The sequence below is a fragment of the Pseudorca crassidens genome, chromosome 7, assembly GCF_039906515.1.
Source record: "Pseudorca crassidens isolate mPseCra1 chromosome 7, mPseCra1.hap1, whole genome shotgun sequence".
NCBI lineage: Eukaryota > Metazoa > Chordata > Mammalia > Artiodactyla > Delphinidae > Pseudorca > Pseudorca crassidens.
Window position 1 is genome coordinate 50,046,292 of NC_090302.1, and position 18,587 is coordinate 50,064,878.

The window sequence follows — 18,587 nt, forward strand, 5'->3', positions numbered from 1 at the left end:
AGGGAAATTGGGTAATTTTGTTAGTTGTGATAATGTTACTATGGTGAGGTATGGTGAGGCAAAGGATCTGAATAGACATTTCTCCAAAGAAGACACGTAAATGACCAGTAAACACATGAAAATTCTCAACATCCAATCAAAAACACAATGAGATACCACTTCACACCCATAAAGATGGCTATAATTAAAAACACAATAATAAGTATTGGCAAAGATTCAGAGAAATTGGAACCCGCACACACTGCTGATGGGAATGTAAAATGACACAGTTGCTTTGGGAAACTGTTCTTCAAAATGTTAAACATGGAGTTACTATATGACTCAGCAATTCCACCCCAAGGCATATAGCCAAGAGAAATGAAAACATGTCCACAAAAAAAACTAATGTTCACAGCACCATTATTCGTAGTAGACAGAAAGTGGGAATGTCTATCAACTGATAAATAGATAAACTGTGGTATATCCATCAGTGGAATAGTATTCAACAATAAAAAGGGGGAAAAGTACTGATACATGCTACAACATGATGAACCTTAAAAATATTGTGCTAAAAAAAAATGCTAAGTGAAAGAAGCCAGTTACAAAGGATCACATATTATATGATTCTGTTTGTTTGAAATACCCAGAATACACAAATTTATAGAGACAGACAGTGCATTAGTGGTTTCCTAGGGTGGGAATATTGAGAGGAAATGAGGAGTGACTTCTAACGGGTACAGGGTTTCTTTTTGGGGTGATGTGAAAATGTTCTACAACTGATGGTGGTGATGTTTGTGCATATCTGTGAACATGCCATTGAACTGTACAGTTTAAATGTGTGAATGTTGTGATATGCCAATTACATCTCCATAAAGCTGTTTAAAAACACAAGAAGGGCTTCCCTGGTGGCTCAGTGGTTGAGAGTCCGCCTGCCGATGCAGGGGACACGGGTTCATGCCCCGGTCCGGGAAGATCCCACATGCCACGGAGCAGCTGGGCCCATGAGCCATGGCCGCTGAGCCTGCGCGTCCGGAGCCTGTGTTCCGCAACGGGAGAGGCCACAACAGTGAGAGGTCCGCGTACCGCAAAAAAAAAAAAAAAGAAGAAGCTACATGATCTCTGAGATTAGGTACCTTTTTTGCCAACAAGAAAAAGAAGAGTCATTTAGAAACGCTAAGAAAAACGTCACTGTATATATCAGTCATGGTCCAAAGCTGAAGCAAACTAAAATATGACATGATGCTGAGCAAATGATAGAGAATGAAAAAGAATAATAGATTTGACTTGGCTGCTTGAAACTGCTCTCTCTCCAGATCCAATCATTCTTCCTGGTGCTACAGAAAATAATGCAGCTGATCCTTTGAACAAGCAGGACTCATGGGCATCAACAGAAAACCACTTTGCTTCCACCCTCACCCCAGCGATGCTGTTCACGCCCACTTTGTAGGGCTAGCTCTTCCTGAACCCTTGGATGAAATCTGAGGCTGGGCCCATGACTCCTCTGGTCAACATCAGATACAAAAAGTCCTCCAGTAACTTCAAGTCACAAAAAGTCCCATTTTGGTATTTAAAATGTCCAGACCTGTGTCCCAGTCAAAACTTGAAACTGCATTTAAATTTCACCTTCTTTCCTTCTCATCAGGCTTCTTCTTGTAGGGAGCAAACACGTCTGCAGTGGGAAAGGCAGTGAAAAGACATAATCTCCTCTACTTCCTTGCTTTTTGTGTCCACTTCTCATGAGCCTGCCGGCCACAGCCCTGCCACTCTGGAGAGGAGGGAGCAAGGGGGAGGCCAGGCCAAGTGCGTAAACAAGGTGGGGGGCAGGAAGAGTTCCCTTGATTGTTCACAACCAGCCTTGGCAAGTGTTTACAGGAGACTCTCCTGAATGAGGCTTCCATTGGCTCCTCTGAGATACCCATTCTTGAACTTGCAGTTCCCTTAATGTGGGCATCTGTCAGGGCAGGCCCAGCCTCTCTCTGCTCTGGTCCCCTCACTCCTCTAAGGGGCTCCCTGGGGCAGGATATAAGCTCATCCCAGGCCTACTCTCTCTCACAGAGCCCTCCCATCTGGTCAGCTGGAAGTACACTTCTTGGGCTTGGTCTGTGAAAGTACAATTATTTCCCAACTGCAGCCGTTAACTCTCAGGTCACAAGGACTCCAGCCAGCCCTTTAAATTCCCCAGGCAGGAGTCTGACACCAGTCCAGTCAACCACTGTGAGACCTGTCTCAGGTTCTCCAGTGCTTATCTTTAAGCACCACTCCCCTCCCCCATGCAGAGGTGGAACTTAAAATGCCACAGCAATTCAGTAGCTTTCTCCAAACATTTGTCTCTTTAACCCCTAATCCTTTTATAGGCTGGGGGATGGAGATCAGCTAAGGGCTGCAAAGCTGGTTTCACCCAGAAGCTTTACAAGTCCTGCTTAGATAGTCTAACACACACTGGAACGTGGGAGCTGTTGGCATGGGTTGTATTTTGGCTTCAGGTGAATCTGGAAAGCAAGAATCCAATTCTAACCTCCTATTTCAATCACATTCATATAATGAAAATACTATAAATGCTATTATCGGTTTTCACTCTTTTAGAAACAATTTACAGACAAAATCTGAATGGTATGACATAGTTTAAGAGTAAAATGTTAATGTTAAATCACTGACCATATAAAGGAAATGTTACCATCAACAGGAGGTAAAAGGGGGAAAGAAGCAGAGCTAACTGCTAATTTCTTCATCTTATAAAAGAGAGAATCAAAAGATACTGTCCAAAGTTAATGAATTAAGAAACAGAACTTTATAATATTATTTAAAATTATAAAGCCATCAATAGGAGAAATAAAGATTATTTTCAAATAAAAATAACTTCAATAGGAGAGAATGTGTCACCCATGCCTCCCTTTTAGTGAGATGGAGACAACTGCCAGGGGCACTAAAAGCAGAGAGAAATTAAAATGGTTAATTTGGGGGAGTGTGGTCAGGTTTGGATGCTGGGAAAAATGCACAGAGGTCTAATTATTACTTTCAATAAGAATAAGAAGGCTAATGACCTCCCCCCCCCCTTTTTTTTTTGGTGGGTTCGTGGCCTCTCACTGTTGTGGCCTCTCCCATTGCGGAGCACAGGCTCCGGACGCGCAGGCTCAGCGGCCATGGCTCACGGGCCCAGCCGCTCCGCAGCATGTGGGATCTTCCCAGACCGGGGCACGAACCTGCGTCCCCTGCATCTGCAGGCGGACTCTCAACCACTGCGCCACCAGGGAAGCCCAAGCTCCCCCTTTTTTAAATAAAAAAGATTCTTTTCCTCTTAAAAGGCACTTAGTAAATTATAAAATGTCACAATGTCACAGTGGTATGTTTGAAATATATATCTATGGTATCTATGTATGTGTGTATATATATCATATATATACATATATACATATATATATACTGTGTCATATATACACATATATACATATATATATACTGTGTCATGTATGTATATCATATATAAATAAATATATCTTATAGATATAGAAATAAATAGGGAAAAGTCTCAGAGAGGTGATTTATTTATTATGCCCTAAACTATACATCTAATTATGGGACCCCAATCAGATCCAGGTCTGACTCAAATCTACACTCCATCAACATGCAGAATACCTGCTAATACACAATGTCCGTTTATAAATTATTCTTTTCTGTTCACTAAAGAGCTCTACAAGGCAACCCTTTGTATCCTCGTTGAGAAGTGACAGCTAGTCAGACCCAATTCCACCACCACCACCCCCGACAACTGCCCCCACCAGCTCATCTACCTAACACTTTCCACCCAAGTCAAGCACAAACCATCAATCAATCTAACTTGAGCACCCACTGGATTTCTTGTTCTTCAACTGAGTTACCATAAATGAGCAAATGTTTAAAATGAATCTATTTTTGAACTGGTTTTTTAAAAATTCTTGTAAAAGTAACATTGGCAGAAGAAAAAAAAAATCATGGTCCCACAGCAGTCGGAGTTCCCGATTATGTTATGAACAACAGAAATCAACTCAGACTAAATAAACAGGCTATCGGGTAGTTCACAGAATCCACAGGAACCAGGCTCACAAATCTGGGAAGGAGCCCAGGGAAGCTGGGTGCTGGGACCTCTACCAAGGTCATGCCACAGGAAAGCCAGGTCACTGGATGCCAGCCTTGGACACAGGTTGCCTCTTTTGCCTAATGAATTCTAAACTGCCCCGGCTATTCTGCATCAAGGGCTCCAGCTTCCAAGTCCCGGGCCGGAGCTTCAGTGGGGAGGAGGTCATGGCTCACATCCTGGCTGCCGGCATGCAGGAGTGTAAGCATCTAGCCTCAGAAGCTTCCAGCCAGAGACAGGATCCTGCCTCTCATCAGGACACACAAGGGCAGATAAACAAACCCCGGAGGAAGAGAGTTCAGATATGTAGGTACCGACAGCCAGAACCCAAACAAAACAGGGAAACTAAAACATCCTCCACTTCACACAACACATGTCCTCTCCAGACATAAAGTGGAAAGTCGGTCTCCTTCCTTCCCATTCCCACTGCACTCAACAGAGGTGCCTACTGTGAACAGTTTCTTGTATGTCTTTTCAAGAATTTTTCATGTAACTACAAACACAAGTATGATCCCCCCGATGTTTTTAAAAAACACAAGGGGTACCATACACATTATTCTGCAACTTTTCACACGACATCTATTTTAAGATGCTCCTTGATTCAAAATGGTCTCCTCCCTTGCCCCAAATCATTCACAGTCCATGCAGTTGTCTCAGAGGCATATTCAGAAATTGATCACTATGGCCTTTTGGGCTCAGAATGCAGGATGGTTAGAAGGCCCTTCGGCAACCCAGACGCACACATACTACAGTATGTCTGAAATACACCTCCAAAAACTTCAGCACAGACAGTGTGATATCATGTACATATTAACTGGTCCAAGCTACACCCTCAGAACAATTAAGAATTCAAATTCCAGGATACTCAGCATTTATGAAAAAAGCCATACTCCAGAAGCTGCTGCTTTTATCTTTATCTCCCAACAACATCCAAGCAGCTTTGCTAAATTAGCAGAGTGACAATGGAAATAAGTTGTCCGATTGATGAAATTATTTGTTTGCTTAATTAGCATAATGGATGTTAAGAATGGGTCCTCCGGGGCTTCCCTGGTGGCGCAGTGGTTGAGAATCTGCCTTCTAATGCAGGGGACATGGGTTCGAGCCCTGGTCTGGGAAGATCCCACATGCCGCGGAGCAACTAGGCCCGTGAGCCACAACTACTGAGCCTGTGCATCTGGAGCCTGTGCTCTGCAACAAGAGAGGCCACGACAGTGAGAGGCCCGCGCGCCGCGATGAAGAGTGGCCCCTGCTTGCCACAACTAGAGAAAGCCCTTGCACAGAAACGAAGACCCAACACAGCCAAAAATTTTAAAAAATAAATTAATTTTAAAAAGGCTCAACATTAAAAAAAAAAAAAAAAAGAATGGGTCCTCCAATCCAAAAAAACATGGTTCTGACGAACCTAGGGGCAGGACGAGAATAAAGAAGCAGACGTAGAGAATAGACCTGAGGACACAAGGAGGGGGAAGGGTAAGCTGGGACGAAGTGAGAGAGTGGCATGGACGTATATACACTACCAAATGTAAAATAGTTAGCTAGTGGGAAGCAGCCGCATAGCACAGGGAGATCAGGTCGGTGCTTTGTGACCACCTAGAGGGGTGGGATAGGGAGGGTGGGAGGGAGACGAAAGAGGGAGGGGATATGGGGATATATGTATACATACAGCTGATTCACTTTGTTATACAGTAGAAACTAACACAACATTGTAAAGCAATTATACTCCAATAACGATGTTAAAAAAAAAAAGAATGGGTCCTCCATAAAATTTACGATGAGAACTAAAATCCACATAATTTCCAGTCCCTGTGCTAATTCTGGGACTGGCCATACTCTTCTGACCCTATAATAAACAATACTGAGAACAAGCAAAGATAACTGAGCTACTTGCTCCAAGAAATACTTGCTCCTCAAAGGTAAGATTGTGAACCAACTAAAATAGTTATCAAAACTAACAACTTACTCATCAAATTTGCTTCAAGGCCCTCCCCTCCATTTGCCCACCAATCCAAAGCTACTATCTCATAGGTTCTGCCCAAGTCCAGTCAACTGCCTATCTTGCAAGACTCACCTTAAAATCACTCAGCCGGGGTCCTAAAACTCTATAAATATCCTCTCTTAGACTCACTCCTTCTGAGAACTACGGGTAAGGTGTTCTCCCTTACTTCAGCAGGTCCAATAAACTTAGCTTTGCTTGATCAACGGGATTTCAGGGAATCAACAGTGGTATTCAAGACAAGGGGATGCAACAAATACTACAGGTAAAAAAAAACCCCTCATTTTATACCTGCAGAAATCAAGAGATTTCCCTGAGATCATACAATAATTAGTGGTAACGTGTCAGCATTAAAATGGAGGTTTCTTGAACTCTCAAACCAGGGAGCTCATTCCAAATGACTGACAACCATGAAATATTCCTGAAAGAACCAGACTGCACAAGCCAGAGCTTCAGAGTTCCTTTTATAAACGTACAGATCCCTAAACTGTGCCTAGGTATTCTGCTCCCTCCTGTTCTTTTATCATCAGGAATGAAAGGGCCACCATCTGTCCCACGGCATAACCCACCTGTAAGTATTTTCTGACTATCTGGTGAGACTAGTTCCTCAATCTCTTTTGACAAAGTGTCTGGACATTTCATGACCCTCCCTTTGAGGCACAATAAGATGGAAAGAACCTGGATCCCCAAATGGAGTGGGACCATCTTACCAGCCTAGCCTACTTGAACTGTTAGCTGAGGGGTAATAAGATATTCGTGTATCATACTGATGCCATTTTTTAGTCTCTTTGGGGAACGAGGGAGGCTTTACCCTAAATACTATAATCTTGAAGTTAGAAGAGAAACTGATGGATCATTTTCTAAAAACAGCCAATTCATCTACCTCTTCTGTTCTTAGTCTAGGGTTCAAATCAACAGGACCCGCAGTTGAGAATAAACCACATATGTGACCCAAGAACATCACCAGGGAAGAACCTTCATTCTTTGTGCTAAAGGATAAAGCTGTCTTTTATCAGCTTGAAGGTCATATTCATCCCCTCTGTTCCAAACTGACAAGAAAAATAAAAATAACTATAGCTCAAATTACCTTCATAAGCAACCAAAACTGTAGGCAGAATGCCTGGCTGGGCTTTCACAGTGGCAATTCTCACCAAATGTACCACCAAAGGAGAACACATCTTGTTACTGAGGCTGTTGCCCCAGAATCAGACCCCTGCCCCTCCCTCAAATAGAAACCAGTTAGTCTTAATCTAAGCTTCAGGAGGAAGCTGCAAAGAGAAAAAAAAAAAAACTGGTTAGAACCAAATAGGCCCAAGATGACAGAATATTTGACTTCTAGTAGATCTCCGCACTGTTGTGGCCTCTCCGGTTGCGGAACACAGGCTCCAGACGCGCAGGCTCAGCGGCCATGGCTCACGGGCCCAGCCGCTCCGCGGCACGTGGGACCCTCCCGGACCGGGGCACGAACCCGCGTCCCCTGCATCGGCAGATGGACTCTCAACCAACTGCGCCACCTGGGAAGCCCGACTTCTAGTAGATCTTGAGCCTCATCATACGTTCTTTGTAATACATTAGCAGGTTATGACACACCCACCAGCACCATGACAGTTGATGATTGCCATGACAACTGGAAAAGCCCACATAAGGACTGAAAAGGAGAGCTGCATCGGTTCCAGGTCCAAACCACACTCTGATTCTCGAATAACTCATGAGTGTTCTTCCCACTCTTTCTAATTCCCTCCCTCCTTTTACCTTGACCCTCCTATATATTTGGTGTCTCTCCCTCAAATTGGGTTGAGAAGTGGATTTGAGAACTAGGTTCCCTCTTCTCCATCCTTTGGCCATCGAATAAAGCTTGTGCTGTTCCAGGGTGGGAGGGAGGCTCAAGACGGAGGGAATATGGGGATATATGTATACATATAGCTGATTCACTTTGTGATACAGCAGAAACTAACACAACATTGTAAAGCAATTATACTCTAATAAGGATGTGAAAAAAAATAAAATAAAAACATCTTTACAGTAAAAAAAAAAGAAAAAGAAAAGCTTGTGCTGTTCCAGTCTCAGCATCAGTTTTGTTCCTGGCTGTGCAAATCCAATAGGAGAAAGAACCTTCCTGGCAGAGACAGGGGGTCTCCACCCTGGTTAGGACACCAGCCCGGGTCCAGTCCACCAATTCAGTAACTATCTTATCAAGACAATTCTGTTTTCCAACTGAGGTGCCTAAGTAAGGCAATCTTTGAGGGCATTCCCAGCACTGAGTCTGTGATTTCTAAACAAGTCTAAAACACTTCATTAGAATGAAAACTGAATGATATCTAGAAAATATAAGGAACATTCTTTTAAAATGGAAAATGTTTGGGCTCCCCTGGTGGCGCAGTGGTTGAGAGTCCGCCTGCCGATGCAGGGGACGCGGGTTCGTGCCCCGGTCCGGGAAGATCCCACATGCCGCGGAGCGGCTGGGCCCGTGAGCCATGGCCGCTGAGCCTGCGCGTCTGGAGCCTGTGCTCCGCAACGGGAGAGGCCACAACAGTGAGAGGCCCACGTACCGCAAAAAAAAAAGGAAAATGTTTGCTCTTGATGGAAAATATACAAGTATTCTTGATAGAATACCATACACACACATGCACACACCCCCAACCTTAATCCCAGTCACAGCCCAAAATAGCTACAAACATTCACAAAGTGTCTCCCAAAATTATTATTTTGTTCTGGACACCTGAGTATTCTATCAGTAGAAAGAAGAGGACCCAGTGAATGAAATCTTCCAACTCTGAGTTTCCATGAAAACTTGAGTTTGAAGGAACTAGGTCAAACTGACCTTCTTTGTTCAAACCAGTATAAACCTGATGTAATCACTGAAACAACCACAAAGAGGGAGCACAAATGTAAACGCTCTCAAAAGGAAGTGTTCAAATGTTCTAGACACCCAACAACTCAAAATGAGAACAGCTTGCCTCTTGAAATCCCCTAAAGAGACCAACTAGCCCCCTCCCAAACTCCACTACCAAAATACTCTCTAACCACCCTGAAGTTAAAAGGTGGTAAATACAGAGTTCAAGTGAACAAAAACAAGTGAGAAAAATTTAAGACAAATGTAAAAGAGAAACTTTGAGAACTAATCCAGGATCTGAATTTCTCATTGGTTGCCAAATTACTGCCACCGTTCAAACCTAAGTGTGTCCTGAGCACAGTGGTCCTGGGGAGAGACCCCTGTCCTCACAGAACTGACTGACCATCTACTGGGGGAGACAGGTGAGGCACACTCAGGCTACTTACAGACCAAGAAGAAGCCAGTATTCAGTGCTGGGACCCGGTGAGGGGCACAGAGGAGGGGTCACTGCAATCAGGGTGGTCAAGGAAGGTCTCTCTCTTGAGATGACTGCTGAGCTGAGACCCAGAAGAGAAGAAGGCAGCCAAGCAAACAGCTAGGGAAAGAAAGTCCTAGGTTTGTGAAGGACAGCCTGGCTGTGTCAGAGTCAGAAGGCGCCCCTGTAGGTAGAGTGTGGGACGTGAATGGCGGTAGGGCTGTGACTCTGACCAGCCCAGCCCGGGTCTGCAAAAACACACGGGCACTTCTGGCTTCTCTAATGAACACAGCCTCCCACTCAAATCATCTGATGGCAGATTCCCTAAAACTCAGAAAGGGGGATGCGTGGGGAACCAAAAAAAAAAGGAAAGTATCCATTGAGTGTCACTAGATTATCCTCTGTTCAGAAAAGAAAACTAGACTCAGAGAAGCTAAGTGGCTTGCACAGAGTGACACAGCTCTTCCGTAAATGAACTAGGACTCAAACTAGGAGTGTCTGACTGGTGCGTCAGTTTCTTTCATCTGGCTTTTTAACATAACAAAAGCATTTGGCAGAGGTTATAATGATACACTACTAAGATTCCCATGGACTGTTTTTTCCTCTATGATACTGACAAAGGCTCAAATGACCTACTGATATACTCAGAAAGTTTTCCCTTGCACAATTCCTGCCAATTAATTTATCTTCTTTATAAACTGATGTTAATTAACATTTCAAAATGATCACTAAATGACCTTCTAAATACATAATTCATAACAGTCAAAACTTCGAAGCTCAGATGTCCAACAGGCTTAGGACTGATGGTAATATAGAAATATGACAAAATGCTGCGTAGCAATTCTAAGTGATAGGCATGTGGACTCCTCATACAGGGAAACATAATAGCTACTAATGTGAACTTAATTTCATATTAAACAGAAAAAGCAGAGCACAACATGGTATGTACAAACTGGTTACAACTTTGTGACAAAGTACATATACTTAACAAGGATGAGAAATACATTTTTATTAAGGTCATTTTCATTTAAAGTTGCTTGAGCTCACATAATAAATTTACAAGGGCACCTTTCCAAAAGAAAACAATGTTAAAGAAAGAAATATTTTAAAAGGTGGACTTTCTTAATATCTATCTAGAACAAGCACTCATATTCTCTTCACCATTTGGAATTTTAAAAGTACAAATAGCATTAGATTAGATAGTTTTCTGATTTTAAATACGTGAGGTTCGTATGACTGAGCATTTCAATATTGACCCAATGGAAAAGGACAGTGCAAAGATGATGCCTATAACCAAATATTAGTATAAACATTGAACACCATCAAAAATTTTTCTGCAGTGACTGTAAACCTAGAGTTGTAAAACAAACCCCAAGCACTCATAACACATGCCAGAAGACTCATCCAAAGCCTCATTTTCTCCTATCCTGATGTCTAATATATTAAAATGCTGTATCAATCATTTACTCCTTCTGGAAATATTAACAAAGTTTCACCAAATGCAATAATTGATGGACCTGTAAAATGTTGCCTGCATTGTCTTGTGGGTCTGAAAACTCTTCAGTTCAGTTTTTCAAGATCGTCAACACAGTATTGGGCTCCATTGTTCTCACTGTATCCTGAAATGTGCTTCATCTCCTTGTATTTAAGAATTTAACTAGTTTTATATTTGTTACCCATCACTTAGCAAACAGTGGTCTGAAGGACAGCCTGGCTGCGTTATGTATATAAATGGAATGAATTCAGAAAATTATTTAACCCTATTTCAAAATGGATGGGAGAAACATAAGAGATGCTATACAGAAAAATAAATTTTTTTAAGCATACTTCAAATTGAATTTCCTAGATCCTCTACCTCATCCTTGTAAGTTGGCCTCTCCATTGGCATTTGTCTATTTTTTTATAGTATTCCCTGAATCAAAAGGACATAAATAAAAATAAAGGATGGGAATTTACTAAATGCCATCGAATTGTACACTTTAAAATGGTTAATTTTATACTACGTGAATTTTACCTGAATAACTAAAAAAAGGATAAAGTCAACAATATATGTCTCTATTACGATGAACATATAATATAGGTGTGATAAAGAGAGAATATAGGAAGTCTAAGCAAGGAAATTCTGAGATTGCCCAACCAAAGTACTGTAACAATAAAAAACAATGTATTTATGATTTAAGCTGAGATTTGCTTTAAAAGAACGTGGATGTGGTGGGGAATGGGTAAGGGTCTAACTGAACAAGATTGGCTAAGGATTGATAATTGTTGAAGCTGGATGATTGGTACAGGGAGTTCATTATATCATTCCCTTCACTTTTGTGTATGTTCAAAATGCCCAGAGTAAGCCGTTTAGTGGGGGTTTTTTTAAGACTATTTTTTAAATTAATTAATTAATTAATTTGGCTGCTTTGGGTTATTACTTGCAGCACGCGGGTTCTTCGTTGCGCCGCACAGGCTTCTCTCTAGTTGTGGCACGCAGGCTCCAGAGTGTACAGGCTCAGTAGTTACAGCACATGGGCTGTTTCTCCACAGCATGTGGGATATTAGTTCCCTGACCAGGGATCGAACCCACGTCCCCTGCATTGGAAGATGGATTCTTTTTTTTTTTTTTTTTTAATTTATTTTTGGCTGCGTTGGGTCTTCATTGCTGCGTGTGGGCTTTCTCTAGTTGCAGTGAGCAGGGGCTGCTCTTCGTTGCAGTGCGCAGGCTTCTCATTGTGGTGGCTTCTCTTGTTGCAGAGCACGGGCTCTAGGCATGTGGGCTTCAGTAGTTGCAGCACATGGGCTCAGTAGTTGTGGCTTGCGGGCTCTAGAGAGTAGACTCAGTAGTGGCACATGGGCTTCGTTGCTCCGCAGCATGTGGGATATTCCCGGACCAGGGTTCAAACCTGTGTCCACTGCACTGGCAGGTGGATTCTTAACCACTGCGCCACCAGGGAAGTCCCGGAAGGTAGATTCTTAACCACTGGACCACCAGGGAAGTCCCAGCTATTTAGTTTTGTTTTGCTTTGCTTTTGTTATATCTTTACAATAGATCTAATCCTGGAACTTGAAACACATGTATAGAACTGGGTATATAAGAAGCTTAAAGTGAATCAGAAAAGCAGCAAAATTATCATCTTACTTTACTGTCATGAGAACATCTGGCTTCTAATATTGTCCACTGTTAACTTCTTTTTTTAATGAACAAGGAAGCTTTCGCACTTCCTCAACAACTTATTTCAACTGACTTCATAAACAGCACATTTTACAAAGGATAAAAATTTGTAAGATCAGTACATACCAGGAGTATCATAGGCCGTTTCCAAGTTGTTAATCCTATGATTCCAGAGAGTATCACCTACAAGGATAAACAGGATCATAAATCTAGAAAAGGGACCAATTTCAATAAACTAATCCCCAGTCTCTGAAGTATATATTTTTTAAAAATACTGAAATTTCAAAGGCTTCTAACTCAAACATTTAATATTCCTGTTGATTACATGAGCCCTGGTATATGGTTTTAGACTATCTTTCTTGTCCAAGTTCCGGAAACTTTTTCACTGACTGCGTATGTTTTTTCTTAAGGTCAGTTAAGAACATACAAACAGAAACTAGCCTATCCTCTGAGTTAAGGAATCAGTATTTCCTATCCAGGTTTCCTGCCCCCAGTAGCACCTAATCTGTCACCAGAGTCAGCCGCATAAAAAGAATGTCTGGCTGCAACCCTCCCTTCATTTGGTAGGTACCCATCCTTCACGGGACAAGTCAATTCCTCAAAATGGTAAACAAGGCCTTCCAGGATCTTCCCCTGCCTACTTCTTAAGCATGGTTTCCATGTACTCCTGACCCACCCCCCTTCCAGGCATACTTGTCCTTCCTCAGACTGGCCAGGCTCTAGACATTCCAGGACTTTGTGCTTCTCTTTGTCACAGAGTCCTCTCTTCTCAACTCCCCTCCTAGCTGCCTGAGAACTCCTATGCATTCTACAAGGCCCCAACACACAGTCATCACCTCTGATAAGCCATATTAATCTTAACACCCCACACTCCTGTAAGCCCTCTACATATAACTTTTTCCCCCAAAAAAACTCATTGCATTTTTGTCTTGCCCACTGACTGTGAATGCCTGTCCTGTCTCTCTGAATCCCCAGCTCCTAGCAAAGTGCTTATCACATGATTGGCAATTAGTAAATGTTCCTGAACCTTTATTCCTCAAAGGCGGAGGGACTACAGTGAGAAATATCTCATGTTGCAAAATGACACGTCAATAAACAATAACCTAAAATCCTCAGTAAAGAAGAACCAGCATTTTGCCAAAATGTAATCTGGAAGACAACATCAGCCTTTTGAATAACACAGTTCACTAAGCAGTTAGGAAAGGATAAGCAAAGTAATTATTCAGCCCAGGGTCACTCTGATGACCTTTGTGTACGTAATAAAGTGCATCTACTGAAAGCAGTTATGAGGATTTTCTTTCAAGTGCACTTTTCACCAAAATCACTCAAATGCACCATTTCACAATAACTATTTATTTAACTACAAATCAGTAAGGATTACAGTGCTACTTGAAACCCAAAGCTCACAGGCCTACCTGCGATACTCTCTCTTCTCCATTTATTGACTGAGGGTAATCATTTCACAACAAACCAGTAGAGGACAAGTCTATCCATTTATATCAAAGACCAAAAAACATATATGGGGCTTCCCTGGTGGCGCAGTGGTTGAGAGTCCTCCTGCCAATGCAGGGGACATGGGTTTGTGCCCCGGTCCGGGAGGATCCCACATGCTGCAGAGTGGCTGGGCCCGTGAGCCATGGCTGTTGAGCCTGCGCGTCCGGAGACTGTGCTCCGCAACGGGAGAGGCCACAGCAGTGAGAGGCCCGCGTACCGCCAAAAAAAAAAAAAAAAAACACACACACACAAAAAACATATATGGGCAGACAGGAGACAATTTCTTTGTATCACGTCTATGTTTAAACATACTATCAGCTGCCTGCTCACTGGGCACTATATCCTTTCATCTTCTTAAATTCAGTAGGATATTTCCTTCCTCTAAACGATTTCTTCCTGGAAACACACTTGGTGGGGCTTGTCTAGAGGGTATGGGTGACATCTACTTACAAATTGGAACTTGGAATCCATGACATCTTGGGGTCCAGGTTCCTTACTTGGCTTTGAATTATACACACACATGCACAGGGGTATGATATTTACAAAAAAAAAAAAAAGAATCATAAAAGATACTCTTCCTCCTCTTCTTTTTCTCTCTCAACAAATACTTCACTGGAAATCACTTCATGTTTACTGAACTAGCTCTCATTCATTTCCATTTAATGGTTACATAATATTCCTTTGTACAACCACTACCTAATGTATTCAATCATTTCCATATTCATGGGTATTCACTCTTTTTCCAGTTTTTTGCCCCCAAACAATGTTGCAGTAAACATCATGGCCATATAACCTTACAAACAAGTGCTTTTTATTTCTGCTGAATAAAGTCCCAGGAGTAGCATTGCTAAGTTGAAAGGGGCATGTGTATAATAAGTACATAAATAAATAAAATGTTTTTAATAGATCATGACATATACAATTATCATTTCAAATGAAGGGTCTCTAGGACAAAAGAACTAAGCTTTCTTTCTTTCTTTTTAAACTCAAGAATTTTATTTATTTATTTTTTATTTTTATTTATTTATTTATCTTTGGCTGCGCCGGGTCTTAGTTGCGGCATGCAGGATCTTCGTTGCCACATGCGGGATCTTTAGTTGCAGCATGCGGAATCTTTAGTTCTGGAATGCATTATCTTTAGTTGTGGCATGCGGAATCTTTAGTTGTGGCATGCGGGATCTAGTTCCCTGAGCAAGGATCAAAGCAGGGCCCTCTGCATTGGGAGCACAGAGTCTTTTTCTTTAAAGATTTTTTCGATGTGGAACATTTTTAAAGTCTTTATTGAATTTGTTACCATATTGCTTCTGCTTTATGTTTTGGTTTTTGGGCCCCGAGGCATGTGGGATCTTAGCTCCCGACCAGGGATCGAACCCTCACCCCCTGCATTGGAAGGAGAAGTCTTAATCACTGGACCGCCAGAGAAGTCCCCTAAGCTAGATAGTCTTCTTCCTCCCTCCTTCCCTCCCTCCCTCCCTCCCTTTCTCTTTAGAGAGGACTTTGCATATATGAGCAAACTAAATTTAAAACATAATTGTTGGGACTTCCCTGATGGTGCAGTGGTTAAGAATCCGCCTGCCAAAGCAGGAGACAAGGGTTCGAGCCCTGGTCTGGGAAGATCCCACATGCTGCGGAGCAGCTAAGCCCATGTGCCACAACTACTGAGCCTGCACTCTAGAGCCCGTGAGCCACAACTACTGAGCCCGCGTGCCACAACTACTGAAGCCCATGCACCTAGAGCCCGTGCTCCGCAACAAGAGAAGCCACCGCAATGCGAAGCCCACGCACCGCAAAGAAGAGTAGCCCCCGCTCGCTGCAACTAGAGAAAGCCCGCGCACAGCAACGAAGACCCAACACAGCCAAAAATAAATAAATAAAAAATGAGATAAATTTAAAAAAAAGAAATATCAACAATCTCAAAATATATGTGACAAAGAAACTTAAGACCTCAGTAGGAAGAAATATAAAGCTTATTGATCAATATTAAAGACCCAAATAAATCAAGACATATACCACATTCATGGGTTGGAAGACAAAATACTTAAAGATATCATTTCCATTTGAATTGTTTTGTAGACTCAGCACACACAAATGTTAAATTTCGACAGGATTTTTGTAAACCACCCTTCTTTATAGGATGCTTCAAGAAACTACATTCTAGTTGTAGGTGGGAGTTGTAGTTACATCCACCTCAGTCCTGAGCCCTGCCCTCCCATTCTTCAAGATTAAGTAAGCCCAACACACTTGGGGAACCCCGTGAGTGGTGAGATAAGAGAAGGGGAAGCAGAGGAAGTAGGAAGCCTCTGGAATGTGGAATAAAAGTGCTGCAGCTGGGGATGAATCGTTTAAGAGCTCAAGACTGAAGGGAATGGAGGTTCACATTTCGGGGAGGGGTGTGCAATTCATGACTGGGGAGAGAGGATGGGGAAGTGAAAGAGGAAGAGGCAGAGTATTCAATGCCTCCGCTTCCATCAATGGCAGCAGCACCTGGAGCTCCATCAGAAGGGACTCAAGATCCCTTAACACTGGCCTTCCATTACCCCATAATGCTATTCCTTGTTCAATTGTGTTCTACACTCACTTGCAATCTCATGAGGGCTTGGATCTCTGAATATTCACTCAAGTACCACTAAAGGCTGCTAGAGGCACTCAATTAGTTACGGCAAGAGTCAACGAACAACTGAATGGATGATGAATAAATAAATGAATGAAGGTCAAAAACAGGAGATGAACTTGCTCAAAGATGACTATGTAAGCCTAAACATATTTTTCACTCCCGTGCTTCTTGAAAGAGTACATCAACAGCAAAAAGCAACTCCATCAGCATTCTTTCCACCCAGTGCAAGATGCAACTTGCTCGGAATAAACAGGCGAGAACCTATTTTCTAACACCAAATTATCTCTATATCACCATAATGAGATTTATTACAATTTTGGTTTCACTCACTTGTGACCCATTCTTTGTAGCTCATGGGGAAAAGCAGAGGCCTTTCTTTTTTTCTGATATTGCAAAGAAGGATTCTACGATACTCCAGGCAAGAATCACTGTTACCCACCATATGTGGTGAATGTGCCTTAACTTTCCAGCTTAAAAATCAAATCATTAAAGTCAAAAGCATGTAATTCTACTACCTTATTTTTCTGTGTTAATCCATTAACATACCTTAGGGCAAAAATGTTCTGAATTGTTTGTCAAAAGTTGCCATATCTAAACATAGAGTTAAAAAGAGCCATGTTATAGGTGTCCCACTTCTTAATAACCTATCTTGCCCTATAGCTTTTACACTGGATATATTTTTTAAATGTATGTGTGCACGTATCCTTCTTTATCTGCCCAGGGTAACTCAGTAAAAGATCTGACAAAGTGGACAACTGGGTATTTCTCATGTACGCTTGTTGGTTACCACAATGTCCCACCAAAAAACAAACAAACAAAAAAAACTAGACTGTTCACCTTATCTTAATTAAATATTGCCTTGATGTTTAAAAAACATTGATAGAAGTTCTAGTATGTGCCAGGCCTGGGGCTAGGACTCAGCAACGAAGCATTTTCCTAAATGTTCTCTAATCACACTCTCACAAAATCAATTCTGAGGCAAGAATCATCCCACCCATTTTACAGATGAGTAACTGAGGTTGAGAGGCTCAATGACCTGCTCAAGAACTTATCATCATGGATGGACCTAGAGACTGTCATACAGAGTGAAGTAAGTCAGAAAGAGAAAAGCAAATATCACATTAACGCATATATGTGAAATCTGAAGAAATGGGTACAGACGATCTTATTTACAAAGCAGAAATAGAGACACAGACGTAGAGAAGAACAAACATATGGATACCAAGGGGGAAAGGGGGTGGGGTGGGAGGAATTGGGAGATTGGGATTGACATATATACACTACTATGTATAAAATAGATAACTAATGAGAACCTACTGTATAGCACAGGGAACTCTACTCAGTGCTCTGTGGGGGCCTAAATGGGAAGGAAATCCAAAACGGAGGGGATATATGTATACGTATAGCTGATTCACTTTGCTGTACAGTATAAACTAACACAATATTGTAAAGCAATTATACTCCAATTAGAAAAAGAACTTATCATGTGACTCTGCTGTTGTGTAAAATAAAGGACTAAAGAAAATTAAATTCATCTCAAAAGTTATACTTAAAAATACTCCTTCAATATTAAAGTAGTATTTGATGATTATGATAGAAAAAAATGTACTTACTGTTGTTTAACTGGTAGAGACTAGAATTTTTGTGTTAGTTTCCACTCTGGACCATTCATTCTTTTTTTTTACACTCTGTCATTGTAAATTTTTTTTAATAGGTTTACCTTAAGGTTCACCAATGTCTGTCTCTTTATAAGGAACTGGAATCTTGCCAAAGAATCACAGACTCAAGGGAGGGGGGACCATGAGTTCAGGTCAGTGACTTCAACAGAGAGACATGAATGTATGTAGATGATAAAGGCTATTAGGGCCCCCAGAGAAAAACAAAAAACAATAACTAATTCTCTACCACTTGCCTGAAATATCTCCCAAGGA

The 18,587-nt window shown here is 41.8% G+C and overlaps 1 protein-coding gene across 3 annotated transcripts in view; it reads right to left on the bottom strand.

Moving 5' to 3' along the window:
- ENTREP1 (endosomal transmembrane epsin interactor 1) overlaps positions 1-18,587 on the bottom strand; it is a 60,650-nt gene that overhangs the window by 37,489 nt on the left and 4,574 nt on the right. For 2 of the 3 annotated variants that reach the window (XM_067744216.1, XM_067744218.1), the window contains exon 2: positions 12,675-12,731. The exons of the other annotated variant lie outside the window; for it this stretch is intronic. In XM_067744216.1, the coding sequence (XP_067600317.1) occupies positions 12,675-12,731 (57 nt within the window). The remainder of the gene's footprint in view (positions 1-12,674; positions 12,732-18,587) is intronic. 3 annotated transcript variants of the gene reach the window in all.